Genomic DNA, 14,776 nt, shown 5'->3' with positions numbered 1-14,776 from the left:
TGGTGAATTAAAAAATATACAGTAGATAATAGACCCCGGCACCGCGCCGATGAGGGAAGACCGGCGGCGGCGGGGCCAAAAACAGCACGCCGCGCCGCGCCGCCAGTAAGATGTCGGTGCCGCGCCGTCTGGATGGTCAATGGTGACCGTAAGTATTATTGTTTTAATCAGTTTTTCTCAAATCACAGATACGCTTTACCAAGGATTTGAACCTTTTTATAATATACAAAAATCTGAGACCACTGGCATGAAACTGGTCTTCGCTATTTGTCGAGGTACGAATACATGTGGTAGAAATGAAACAGCTTTAACGTTTCAGAACCATTGCATAATACAAGTAGTTGAAGTATCTATTTAGCTATGTATTCTTAACATATATAATTATCAAAATTAGTAATTTTTTACATTGAGCAATACTGCATACAAAACTTCAAATACCGTATCCCAAAATTCGTCAGTTATCTGGGTAAAAACTTTGAATATAACTTTGAACTTAGAAGCTTGATTTTTTCATAATGCCTTTGCCTATATCTGTTTTGTCACCTTTAAAACAGTTGAAATGGGCGACTTGGATATTGATTGTTTTTTTTTCGCTCTTTTGGATTCTTAAAAAGACTTCTTTTATTAAAAACTAGTTTTTCATTACAATTTAAAAAAATGCATTTTAAAGTTTTTTGGCTTCTTTATAGAATATATGTCATGTAGGCTAAGGCTGAACTACTGCTTTTTTATTGCAATTGGATGCTCTTTTGGATATTATTCGTTTTTTTTCTTTTGGGGATTCATTCCAAATTATAAATTGATAAATACCTATTATCTGTCAAATTATAAAATGCATCTAAAATGAGTAAATTTATCAGATTGAAAAATACATGATGAACACTTCACTTAAGAACACTTCAATAACAATGGAAAAAAAAAACACTTAATGGCTTATTCGGCATGGAGAAAAATTAAATGACACCTATTTTCTTGTAAAAAATTAAAAGCACATCCATTTTAAATATAATTAAATGAAATAATATGCAGATTGAAGTAGCTCCAGGGAGATATTGAGATTTTCCTCTTAGTTTGTCACTTTTAACCCAAGTGAAATGTTAGGACACTTAGCATCAGCTATTGAGTTTAAGCTTTGATTTCCAAATGCTCACAAAAATTACCAAATTTAAGAAAGTCGCAACAATAAGTCACCTGTGGTCAAAATACTCAAAGACTGCTCTTTGATTCCCACCCAGGCTCAAAGCTTCTGCTATGGTCATTTCCATGGAAATCTCCAAAGAGTTTCTTTTTAAAATAGCATTCAAGCGTAGTTAGGGGTATTTAACCTTTTTTGCTTTTCTTCAAAGCTTTGAAAAAAGTGTTATAATATTCCAAATGTTACATTTATTATATTTGTGCATATTTTTGGTAATTCTTTGTGGGGTGATCAAATTTTTTAAACCATTGTAGACAATTGAGAATGTTGTGACAATTTGTACCCTGAGACCATAAGCTTGTCAAAGACTCTTTCTTAGACCTTTAAAATAAACAGCTTTTATTATGACCTGGTCTGCAGACGTAGCTTGGGCCCTGAGCAATGAACATCCGTGCCGCTCGGGTGTTAAGTTAGGTGGGGTTACCAACATTACGCTTTTTAAACCCATTTGTTTTAGTGTGAATCTGCCTAGTACTTATGAATGAATGTTTTCAAATTAAATCCGTTTCATAAATAAGAAAAAAAACGGGTTGGATGCATATGTCCCTTTCCCTTTGGACGATAAAACCATGCAAGTGCTGTATCAAGTATAACTCACGAAAATCTTGTTAATTTTGTCAACTTTTCAACTTTTTGGCATCCCTGCTTTAAATAAATAAAAATAAAGGTACTCTAACTTCAATCCAATAACTCCCTAGGCCCCCCCCCTCTGGATACTATCTTGATAGGATACCATCTCTGCTTTAAATAAAAAAAAAATAGTTAACTTATTGGCACCCCTTCTTTCAAAAAAAATCGAGGTATTATCATTTAAATGTGATAGATCACTACCCCCCCCCCCTGGATACCACCTTGCTAAAATGCTATCTCTGCTTTAAATTTAAAAAAATTTACTTTTTGGGATCCCAGCTTTCAATAAAAAAATTTCGAGATATTATCATTTAAATGTAATACCACCCTACCCCCCCCCTCCCCCTCTGGATACCACCTTGATAGGAAACCGTCTCAGCTTTCATTAGAAAAATAAGTTACTTAATAATTAACTAGGTTACTATATGGTTCAAACAAACACGCAAAATAATGTTAAACAGCTTAGTGTTCCTTGAGGGTACGAGTAAGGGGCTACAAAGACAACAACAAAAATGTCGAAATTATTCATATATACCTCAAATTATTGGAAAGCTGAGTCATAGATTCGCCGTGGCATTAAATAAGATCTACAGAATCTACTTAAAAGGCAGCATACACAAAACCCAAATTACGACAGTAGCCTATGAAAAATTGCAAAATACCCAAGACAATGAACAAGTCTTAATTGGGAACCCCGGGTCTATCAAAATATTTGAATGGTTTCCCAGGGAATTTGGTATCATTTTCTTCTGTCTCCACTTTAAATAAAAAAAATAATTATCTTTTTGGCATCCCTGCTTTCAATAAACAAAAATAAGGTATTATCATTTAAAAATTATAGCCCCCTATCTCCCCCCCCCCCTATAGGCAATAATTTACAATTTATTTATGAATCATATTCTTGGGATAACTTCCGGTTGAATCTTTAATTCCCCAAACTTGTACAAAGCTTAGTCTATAGCTAAATTTTGTCTCAATAGAAGGTTTTTTTGGGGGGGGGGGAGGTAAAAAAGTTTAAGAAAGAAGATTGTATTTTCTACCAGGCGTTCAACAATTGAGTTTTAAACATTAAGAAAATCTTATCTAAAAACAGCAAAAAAAAAAAATCTGCAAACTTACAGTTTAGCTGTAGAAACTATCTGTCGGCTGTCAATTTCAAAATCCAACTAAAGGCTGAAGCTGTATAGCAGTGAATTCGTTCTATAATTCTATTCAGCTTGAAAATAAAATTCTTGACTACGAACGATGTTAGAAATAGCGATTGGGAAACTACGTTAGAAATGATTTAAACTCATTTCATAAAGACGATACTGTTTTTTGTCAACATATGAAGAACTGTGTATATTGCAATATTTGCAATTGCATATTGCATCTGTCTGGTTTTTATGCAAAGTAACAAAAGAGACGAAAATTAATGAACAAGAGAGTAGTGAAGAGTTACGGTATGCAAAGTAGTATTTGGCAGGGAAAGTCACTGGTGATAAATCGCTAGGGGTGGTACCGTGATTGCGTGATTTTCGGGGATTCGGGGAACTAAATTTTTTTTTGGGGTGACGCATAGATTTTCGGGGAAATACCCAAGAATTCGGGGATAGTGCAAGCCCTGTTCGATTTCTAATCAGGAAAATCGAAATACTAAACCACACGAGAAGGTAAAGCTCCGACTATGCGGTTGACGCAATAAAGAAAATTAATTTAAAGTCGACCGAACGCCGCCGCCTCTGTGGGCGGCGGCGCGCCTGCGGCACGCCGGCGGCGTTACGACACTTCGGCGGCGTTCGAAAGTGGCCTCTCGTCGGTGGCGTCCGGTCGATCCGCCGGTGCGGTGCCGGGGTCTAGTAGATAATCATATCAACTAGTCTAAATATGACAAGAGACGGTAAAATAGTTAAACGACGCTTTCGTCCGCTGGTCTTTAATTCAGAACACTCTCAACAAATGGTTCATTTACTCCGATATACATAAATATCAGAAACAAGAAAATTATTCAATCACGAGTTTTTTTACTTCATTACATAAAACAAAATGCTTAAAAGAATCGATAATTAATAAACAGTTAAATTATTAGTAATATACGCAATATGTTATCAGAGGAAAATTAACACCAAGATCGTGAATAACCAGCGTCACATAAATTTGACTCTTAAGAAAAGAAACTAAATTATAATTCAATTTAAAATTGCGAGAATTGCAATGTTAACGCAATTATAGCTGACTTAATTAAATAAGCAACCGACAGTAAAATTATAAACTCCCACTTCCTTGGTTTGAGGCAGGAAAGGCATTCCCCATTTTAAATTAAGTCTTTATTTATTTGTAACCCATCTACAACAAAAGTAAAACACTGGCAGAGTATAAACGAAAGAAAAAAGAAAGGACGAGGCACTACGGGAACAAAATTGAATGGACAGCGATTCACTGCCGTAGCAAACGGTACTAAGGATAGGAAGAATCTTTCTCGTTGTACCGTTTAATTTGCTCAATTATAGCTGCCGTCGGGCCCGCAATTTTAAAATTTTCAACAGGGTGCGAATTTCTTGTCCACGGCGGGAACCGCAACAAGAATTTCGCATACTTAAAAAACGCGAATCTGAGCTTTCTTTTCTCTGGCTCGGGAAAAATTCCCCAAAATGGGCTTAGATACAGGAAATGGGGAAGGGATACTGCGTTATAAAGTCGAACCAGAACTAAACGGTTGAAACGGATTTTGAACAAAATAGGCTTTAAAAAATTTGGATCAGTGTTGAAGGGAAGATCATCTGAAAAAAGCAAAAATATCGGACCTGTTGCCGTTCTATCACCCTCAGTATATCCCTTAACATACCCTAAGAATTTCAACTTAATAACCTTAGCTGTTCTTCAGGAATTGCTGATACATCCATTTGCCAAAAAGTGTGCTCTGATTTAATTTGTAATCCATCTCAACATTTCTTTAAAGTTTTATCATAATACCCTAAGCATTTATGGATACCCAGGGTCAAACATGCCCCCTTTTACAATAGCAAATTTTGTATTTAAGCAAACAGACATTTGAATAACTGAATATCTTGACCTTGGGGGCTGTGGGCTTTAAGCTAACCCCGGAGTTACAGTTATTTGAACAGAATGGCTATCTCAAAATTTTGATGGGATGTCTTTGAGGGTGAAAAGCGTGGGGGAGGCTGGATGCCCTCCAATTAATTTTGACTGCACTAAAACTTTAAATTTCCAATCAAATGAGTCCCCTTCATTTCGTTCTTTACTAAAAGCAACGCTAGAGGTTTGCCTCTGAAATAGGGATCTTCTTTGCATAGATAATCAAAGGTTGGCAAAAAAAGTGTTAAAGTCTGATGATGTTTTAGAAATCAGTATATAAAATGTATCTATACTAGATAAATTTTATATTGGTCAGCCATATCTTGACGAGGAAGGCAACGATGATTCAAAATTTTTACCTTTGAGGCACTCATTGATTATTTGGATGTTGGTTATGAGACAGATGAAGCTGACTTCGGACACAGATGTTTGTTTCAATAGGAAATTTAATTTAGAATTTTTTTTGCAATAATAAATTACAATAATGATTTATAACTATACTAACCATAGTTGTCTCATTTCACAGCAATCCCAACATGTGGCTAGTTTCCTGTAGAGTTATGTCCCAAATTTTCTATCTTGGACCAATTGCTTGATTATTTAAATAAACAGTCAATACAGCAAAATAATAATGGCTCTACCAACATATTTAACCAGGACTATGTTTAAATTACATCAATCGGCAACCGTGTTGCTCCTCTACAACTCAAGATTTAATATTTCTGATTTTTATAATAGTACAGTGAAGAATACTCACAAGACTGAAATATGATACCGGAGGGGGCCCTTTTTGTATTTCATCGTCTTCCTCATTATACTGTAGTTTCTTCCTTTTGGGAATTTTTCTAGAAAAAAGAATTATAAGATAAATTTTAAATGCTTATAAGATAGGAGCAGAAGAAAAAATATCAAAAGTTAGTAAATATTTATACAGTACAACTTCCTACTGAATTTTCGTTTCTGCCTCAGTTATTCCAAACTCTTTGATAATAAAAGCTCATGAAGTCGATCAGGGGAAAATCTTTTCCCCCTAGTTAATCTTTTAAATAGGTGTGAACATAGTTAGGCGTATTCACACGAGTTAAAAAAAAGAGAACAACTCTTGGTAGGCTAGCCAGATCGAAATAACAATATCAAACAGTTCGTGGAAACGAACTGTAAGTAAGGAGTGACCTGGCTCAATAGTAACAGAAACTGAAAAACGGAATTTTGATACCAATAGACACATCAAAAGAATCAGATTTTAATGCTGATTTCCAATATAAATGATTCATCAAGTCTTGTCCTACCCATCAAAAGTTATGCGCCTGAGAAAATTTGCTTTTAAAAAAGGGGGAAGCACCCCCTAAAAGTTATAGAACTTTAGTGAAAATCAAATCATCAGATTCAGCGTATCAAAGAACCCTATTGTAGAGGTTTCAAGTTTCTATCTGCAAATATGTGCAATTTTTTTTTTTTTTTTTTTTTTTGCTAGAATAAATATCACGGATACGTGTTTATTTGTTTTTGTTGTTTTATTCCCTCATTCTATACGCTAAAGTTTTTTATTGTTTTAAAAAATAGAGTTGTGAGACAGAATCATACTTTAGCGTAAAGAGCGAAGCGTTGAGGAGGGGGCAGCCCCTTTAATATACGGAATAATTTCTGTTCGTTATAAGTTTTAATGTCGCTCCTTACTTTCATTTAAAAAAAGCTGTTTTTTTTATTTAATGGAATTAGAAAATTATTTTGACTGGTTCCGATATTTAAATACATAGTAAAACTGAAACAGGAGTTTGTAACTTGCCAAATCTTGGTGTTAGTAGAACTTAGCTGTGAATAATCCTTTATTGAGTAAGAACTGGTTAATTAGTTTTTGTTCTTTTACTCGAGAGGATAGTATTCAATTTAAACTTTTAATTTCTCTTTAGCAGGGAACCCACTAAGATAAACATTTATAGGAAAGAACTCTTGCCCAGACTTCCCACAGCGCTAATAAAGTTAATAAAGCTGCTTACAAAGTTAATAGACCTTTTCCTTTTAATAACTTTGTTGACTTTATTACAGTTGTGAAATTTGTTTACCTTTTTTAAGATAGTCCGCAAAGTTCAGCCAATAGCAGAAGTCTTGTGGAAAATTTACACAGGTCTTGATAATTCAATTATTTGCTAAGGAAAATTGCTGTAAAGTCAAAAAGGTGAAACTCTTGTGTGAGCAGCACAGCTTTATGGCACGCAATTTCATGGAAAACTTTATTAACTTTAATGACACCATCGGAGCCCTGCATATGGATATCTTTAGTTATGTACAAATTAGGGGATAGATGGCACCAATAGTACTTTTTGTTTAAAGAAGCATTAACTAATGAAAAAACATTAACAAAACTTTATTGGTCTAGCTCTGATTGAAGCTATATATTCTGGCTTTGGTACTATACGGATAAACTTTTAATTTCGGTTTAGCAGGGAATCCACTAGGATAAACATTTATAGGAAATAACTCTTGCCCAGACTTCATTTAAGGAGCATTTTCCCAGCAGAGCCCTAAATATTGATCTTTATATTAATTTGTTTTACATCTTCCTTACATCTTCCTATTTTACATCTTCCTATTACATCTTCCTATTAATTTGTTTTACATCTTCCTATTAATTTGTTTTACATCTTACATCTTCCTGTAAAGTGTGGTTTTCAAAATTTATGTTTAACTTTTTATTGAGTTACATGCATAGAAAATGAACCGAAACAGCATCACAAATCTTGAACTTTTAATTGATCCTGGTGCAGGAAAAAACTCAAAGCATTAAATGAATTTTTAAGATCACGAATAAATTTCTTCATCTCCTCCCATTCTTAAGCCATCAAAATAAACACGAAACAAACAACCAATAAAAGGCTGAAAGTATTAAATAATTTTACGGAACATCAAATCGAATATCTAATCTATATCCTATTATCAACAGTTCGTGGTATCGAACGGTAAGTAAGGAGCGACCCGGCTCAATAGTAACTGAAACTCTATAAAACAGAATTTTGATGCCAATATATGCATCAAAAGAATCAGATTTGTTTGCTGATTTTAAAATATATAAGTTTCATTAAGTTTAGTCTTACTCATCAAATGTTAAGCGCCTGAGAAAATGTGCCTTATTTTCAAAAAAAGGAAGAAACATCCCCTAAAAGTCATAGAACTTTAACAAAAATCACACCATCATATCCAACGTATGAGAGAACCCTACTGCAGAAGTTACAAGCTCCTAGCTACAAAATTACGGAATATTGAATTTTTTGCCAAAAGAATCAAAAGAATCAGATTTGTTTGCTGATTTCAAATATATAAGTTTCATTAAGTTTAGTCTTTCCCATCAACGGTTAAGAGCCTGAGAAAATTTGCCTTATTTTCAAAAAACGGTGGAAACATCCCCTAAAAGTCATAGAACTTTAACAAAAATTACACCATCATATTCAGCGTATCAGAGAACCCTACTGTAGAAGTTTCAAGGTCCTATCTGAAAAAATGTGGAATTTTGTGTTTTTTGCCAAAAGAAAGATCACGGATGTGTGTTTATTTATTTTTTTTCTCCAGGTGTGATCATATCGACTCAGTGGTCATAGAATATCTTAGAGGGCTCGTTCAAACAGAAATTAAAAGTTTTAGTGCCCTTTTTAAGTGACCAAAAAAATTGAAGGGCTTGTCAAAAATTGACTAGGCCCCCTCCCACGCTCATTTTTTTCCCAAAGTCACACAATCAACATTTTGAGAAAGTCATTTTGTTCAGCATAGTCAAAAATGTAATAAATATGTATTTGAGGATGACATAATCCCCCATAGTTCCCGGGTGAAGGGCTGCAATTTGTAAACTTTGCCCATTGTTTACATAGAGTATTGGTTATTCGGAAGTATACAGACTTTTTCAGGAGGGAGTTCTTATGGTGGGGGGGGGGTCAGAGTATGGGGTTACGAGGGAGGATCCTTCCATGGAGGATGTTCCCTGGGGGTAAGGGACATTTTTAAGACGGGGGCGCCGGATTTCCCAGCATTATTTTAAAAACGATCAGAAATTCAATAAAAAAAAAAGTTTTTTTCAACTGAAAGTAAGGGGCAACATTAAACTTACGATGAACAGACATTATTTAGTATATGAGGATGTGCGCCCCCAATTCAGTACCTCGCCCTTTATGTTAATGTTTTTTATAATTTTCAAAAGGGATATCTATTCTAATTAAACAGGCTTTGTGATTCAGTGGTTTCTGATTTCAACAAAAATCGAACTTCATCGTGAAGGTTGAGGTATTGACTATGGGGTGAACTCCCTAATTTACGTAATAGAAACATAAGAAAATAGAAGTTCGTTACGTAAGTTAATTCGTAAGTTAAGTCAGAAAAAAACTTCGAGAAAGCCATTCAGCCAAAAAAGGAAATTAATATACAAATTTCGTTTTAATTATTCATGTACAATGAGCCAAGAGCTTCATTAATTCAAAAACGTTCAGAAATTGAATAAAAAAACAAGTTTTTTAACTGAAAGTAAGGAGCGACAATAAAACTTAAAACGAACAGAAATTATTCCGTATATGAAAGGGTCTTTCCCCTCCTTACACCTCGAATTTTACTCTAAAGTCTGACTCTGTCTCACACCTTCACTTTTTAAATTAATAAAAAAAACTTTAGCGTAAAGAGCAAGGCATTGAGGAGGGGAGAGATCCTTTCATATAGAGACCCAAGGCATAGAGACCCGCTCCTTACTTTCAGTTAAAAAAGCTTATTTTTTTTATTTAATCCTAGTATAGGATAATATATATATTTATTTATGCCCGCTTACAATGGAGAAATGGAGAAAAAAAAAGCGGAGTACAAAATGAAACCAAAAAAAGAAGAAAAACATGTTCAACACCAAAAATTAAATACAGGTATTTCATTCACAGAAACAGTTGAATCAGCGGTGAGTCGTAGAGTTTACTGAGGGATCGTCTCGAGGCTCTCCGTTCTAGATCAATCACCTTGGTTGATGGATCAAGGATTCCATATATGGATGAGATCTCCGTGTTAGAAAATCTCATTAGAAGCCCCAGCAAAATTTTGCATATCTGTAGTGCGTGGTTAGTATTTTTCGACTCTCGGTGAGGGGCAACATTTCCCAAAAGTGTGATATGTACCAGATGGCAGGGGAGACGATGGCGTTGAATAGTTTTGACTTAATAAATCGATTAAATGACCACTTGCATTAGACAGCTTTTCCATATGCTGAGCGGATAGATTTACAGACTGATTCAGCCACAAGCCTCTAGTTGACCTAGGTGTTTGGCCGTACGTGATACCAAGGTAATTTAGGGACTGGGACTGCTGGATTCTGAGACCGTCAAGGACAAGATTGGAATTGGTCGAGTTGGTGCCGCTAAAAACGATAAATTCGGTTTTCTCTGTGTTGAATCGTAGTCCTATTCTTCTGTATAGGGTCACTAAAAGACGAAGACTCTCTTGTAGACACCTCAGCATGCTGCTTAAGAGCAACACGTCATCTGCAAAAGAAATGAAACTTAGATCCAAGCCCTCCAAAAAGAAAGTCCCACGAACGAATCTATTTACAGAGTAAATCGCAGAATTAAAGATGATAGGGCTTAGAGTAGATCCTTGCCGAACTCCTTTGAAGAGCCGAATGGGTTCAGAAAGCTTTTGCTTGCGGTGACCGGCGATTGTTTCCCATCCCAAAGCTAGACGAATATGCGTGTGGGAGTACCAGTCATGGAGAACAAGGACAATGCGGGGGTCGACTCCTGAGTCCAAGAGGCACCACAGTGCCTGCGATTGGACGACAGAATCGAACGCAGCGGAAATGTCGACACTGCAGGCAAAGAGTGGATTTTTAACTAAAGATGTAGACCTCATTATTCTTCTTATTAGCCGATGGACGTGTCCACAGCCCAACCCATTTCTGAATCCAGGTTGTTTGTCTCCCATTAGAGCGTGCGACGTAATATGGGGCAACAGTACCTTCTCAAATACTTCACTGATAACCGATGAAACTGTGATTGGTCTGTAGCTTTTACAAAGCAAGGGATCTCGATTCTTTTTCAGAATATTGGATGTGCGGCAACGATGAAAGTTGGCAGGTGTGAGTCCCTGCTCGATGCTCATTTGGAATAGTAAGGCTAAGTACTCATGTAGACGTTCTGTGCCGTGCTGTAAGTGCCTCGGAGTGATCCCATCGAGCCCTGGAGACTTGTTCTTTTTCAATTTTCTCACAATTATCTCAATATGCCATTTGGAAACAATGACATCTGTGTGGCGGAGTTTTGCGCTGATTAATTGCCTATCTAACTCAGATTTATATACGGAGTCCCGCTCGCTGGGTGGTAGCGCAAACACGTCCTTGTAATGGTTTACCCAACTTTCATCGGGAATGGGACTTTGCACATCAGCGTCGGCCCTTTTAGATTGAAATTGCTTCCATAAGATGTTTGGGTCACTCCTGCAATCACAAGACAACTTCTCCACTTGCTGGATTCGCATATTCTCGACAGTTCGTTTGAATTCTTTTTTGGCATGTCGAAAGCACTGAAAAACTACTCCAGAGCGGGGTTTGTCGCAGTCCTTCCACAATTCGTACCAGAACTTGGATCTCTTCTTGGCAAACTTGATATTTGGGTTATCCCATCCCTTTTTACGAGTGTTGGGGTACACTTTTGCCACTGGAACAGCGGCAGATTCTGCAAGCTTCATCGAATGAACAATTTCGAAGCAAAAGATGTTCAGGGCTAGTCTGTCTTCATTTTGACCATGAGTAAGCAGGTCGAACGGTACTTTGATTTTAGCAAGAGTTGAGTCAAGAATATCTTTGTACAAGGACTGATCTATCCTTTGCCATTCACTCTTGATAAACCATGATCGCCCGGGGCACCGCTTGTAGGTGGAGAATGGTACCATTAAGCTAATCCCAAGGTGATCGCTACAATTGTGTTCCGAGTCAACAATGGCTTTAATCCCGGTCGGAAGTAGGAAATTTACGAAAAAGTGATCGATATCTGATGTAGCCAGGGATGCGCTGTGGACAAACGTGAAGGACTGGGATTTTGGAACCGGGGCCATAGCGTCTGGCAGACACCCCCTTAATATGGTGTAATAACGATCATCATCCAGAAGCTGACAGTTGAAGTCCCCACAGATAATAATCTTTTCTGACTTGTATTGTTCGGTCAACCTCCCGAGTCTCACACAAGCCTTCGTGTAACGCCTTTCTGAGAGGACATCACGATAATTTGTAGGGAGGTACACTGATATGACTATAAAGCCATTTGGACCAAGAACACTGATCGCAGAAAAATAATCGCATGAATCAATTAGCGTGCATTGCAAATTGGAAAATGCATATTATGCTATGCTTGGTTACTAGATCACTTAAAAGAGACAGCTTGTGTGGAGCGTGCCCGTATATATTTCTGCTATAAAGCGAGATAGTTGCATTCATTGCTTACGTTTGTTTGAACTAGCCTCTAATTGTCTTTTATAAACCGGGCATTGCGAGCTATAACATGGATGCTTTCCAGAGCAATTAGCACATTTAGTGTCACGGACACATGGATTGTCTTTAGGGTTTTCGTGATCGCCGGAGCACCTGGAACACGTCGCATTGTTAGGGCAATCTCGTTGCAAGTGGTCAAACTTTTGGCATTTAAAACACCTCAGAGGGGTGGCAACATATTTGTCCACCTTGATATGGCAATAACCGACGTAAACGCCATATTTCAGTGCTTTTTCAAGAGCTTCTCTGTCTCTGAATGTTAGCTTGACTGACTTGCTAGTACCATAGCGTTTCGGTTCTTGGATTCCTTCTATAGCAGGCTCAATCTCCTCGATTGTCGTATCTTCAGGGACAAATTTAGCCACTGCCAGGAATTTCGGTTTATGGACTTTAACTACAGCCGCGGAATTTGATTTAATGCTATTAGCTATAGCTTCTGCATCATGCTCGGTTCTAACATACAACACCAGCGTATCGCTCCTCGTAACTACCTTCTGTACTTTTCCGGATGCACCATTGGAATCAAGAAATTCTTTCTGCTTTTGGCACGATTTATAGATTTCTGGTGGTGCTTCTTTTACGTGAAGCGGGATACTTAGAGATTCACTGGGAGTAGGCCACGTATTAGTGACAAAACTGGCGTTGCATAGGTCTAGCCATGCATTTATTTTTTCACCACATTCGTTTAGTTTGCACGTTTATGAGGTAAATACATCGTGAGGTAAGGAAGGAGTCTCAGATGGATCATAAATAGTGAATTTGAAAGGGAAATCACCCTTAGCGTCCAATTCCTTCATAGCATGAATCGCATCTTCTACAAAAACAGATGCATTTATTGTGCTTCAACGCTCTTTCAAAATGGTTCCATCTTTATCTAATTGATCTCGTATAAATCTTACGGATTTTGTGACAGATTCCTTGTCAAAAAATCTCACGGCAGTGCTTACAACCGATTCATGGGGAATATCTTTGAAGTTAAGTGAACGCTGGATGAAATTTAAAAAAGGGCTATATAAATACTTGATTTTTGCCATTTTTCTTCGCTTATAATCTATCCAAATTAAGTCCAATCGTACCCAATGATGTCACAGAAATTAACAATCCAAGTCCTTAATCACATCGAAAACCGGTCCAGAAAGTATTCGCAAACATATACGTATCGCCTCTGGCTATTCACTCGTTTCTTGGGTGAATGAATGCTGAATGAACTACACAGAAAGAATGCTGACGAGATATAGCTAACAAAGCCTGTGGGAATTGCGGGTACCCAAGTCACCTTTCCCCAGCAGTTTAAGGATCACTATCCGGCCGATACCGATATGGCTCTTGTGTTGTTTCCCGCTCTCTTCTGCACAGGCTGTCACTAATCAGCGAAAAAATAATGAAAACTTGGCCAATAAACTATTTTTATTAGCCAAATAATCCTTTTTCTTTCCTTCCTTTTTCTTTTTATTTCCCTTCTTTCCAGGTAAAATAATATAGACACCAATGTCAAAGGCAGCACAGTAGCTATGTCTAAGCACAAAACGTTATAGCTTCAAGGGTATACATATCCTTCATGAATGTGTATGTCGTGTTGATAATTGCTAATATTTTTTTACCTGCTACCTTTCAAAAAGTTTATTTACCAGCTGCCATTCAAAAATTATAGTTTTTGTCAAGAAGTCTTTCAAAATGTGATATTGGAAGCTACAGTGATGACTCTGGTCAACTTTAGTTCTGAAAAATGGTCGCTCCGAAACGCAGATGAAGATTTGCTAGATGTTTCCCAAAGAAATTGTCTACTGATTGTTTTGGGTACCTGGCTGACCTATCGTACTTCAAACAATAGGCTGTACGAACAATTTGGTTCAATCCCGCTTTCTAGGACTGTAATGAGAGAAAGGTTGAAATGGCAGGGCTTCTTCTGCGGATGAGGGGTGACAGGTTTCCGAAGATTGTACTATTGTCCAACCGTTTAGGGCTAAAGGGAATGCAGGTCGCCCGTGGTTGGGGCGGAGGGATAAATAAAGATTTAAGGAAATGGGAACTTCCTGGGAGGATATAAAAAGAGAGGCTTTGAATTGATTTGGATGGAGGAGGAGCGTGCGTAGCTGTGTTGGCCTCAGGTGGTTCAGTGATGTGGTTAGTTGTTTGTAGCAGTAATAGTAACTTTCACATCAATATTTCCTCAATTTTTTAGTTCAATTCCCTTGGCCTTGGTAATATTGGCTTTAAAAACAGTTGTTGTAGTGGTAGTAGCGGTAGAAGTAGCAGTGGTAGTAGTTGTAATAGTAACAAAATTGTGTTGCCTTTAAGCCAGTTCACCTACCTCCATGATGGCTCGGAAGTTTCAGCTTGATATGGTAAGCCATTCCAAAGACATTTTGATACGCCCT

At 37.1% G+C, this 14,776-nt stretch overlaps 1 protein-coding gene across 1 annotated transcript in view; it reads right to left on the bottom strand.

The window, feature by feature from the left end:
• Positions 1-14,776, bottom strand: part of LOC148945532 (uncharacterized) — a 257,374-nt gene that overhangs the window by 221,282 nt on the left and 21,316 nt on the right. Inside the window, exon 2 of the mRNA XM_089099073.1 lies at positions 5,658-5,745. Within this exon, the coding sequence (XP_088955199.1) occupies positions 5,658-5,745 (88 nt within the window). The remainder of the gene's footprint in view (positions 1-5,657; positions 5,746-14,776) is intronic.

The sequence above is a fragment of the Artemia sp. Qi Xiang Cuo genome, chromosome 13, assembly GCF_049724085.1.
Source record: "Artemia sp. Qi Xiang Cuo chromosome 13, ASM4972408v1, whole genome shotgun sequence".
In the NCBI taxonomy this organism is placed as follows: Eukaryota; Metazoa; Arthropoda; class Branchiopoda; order Anostraca; family Artemiidae; genus Artemia; species Artemia sp. Qi Xiang Cuo.
Note: the sequence above shows the minus strand (reverse complement) of the source record. Positions and strands in the feature narration are given on the sequence as shown.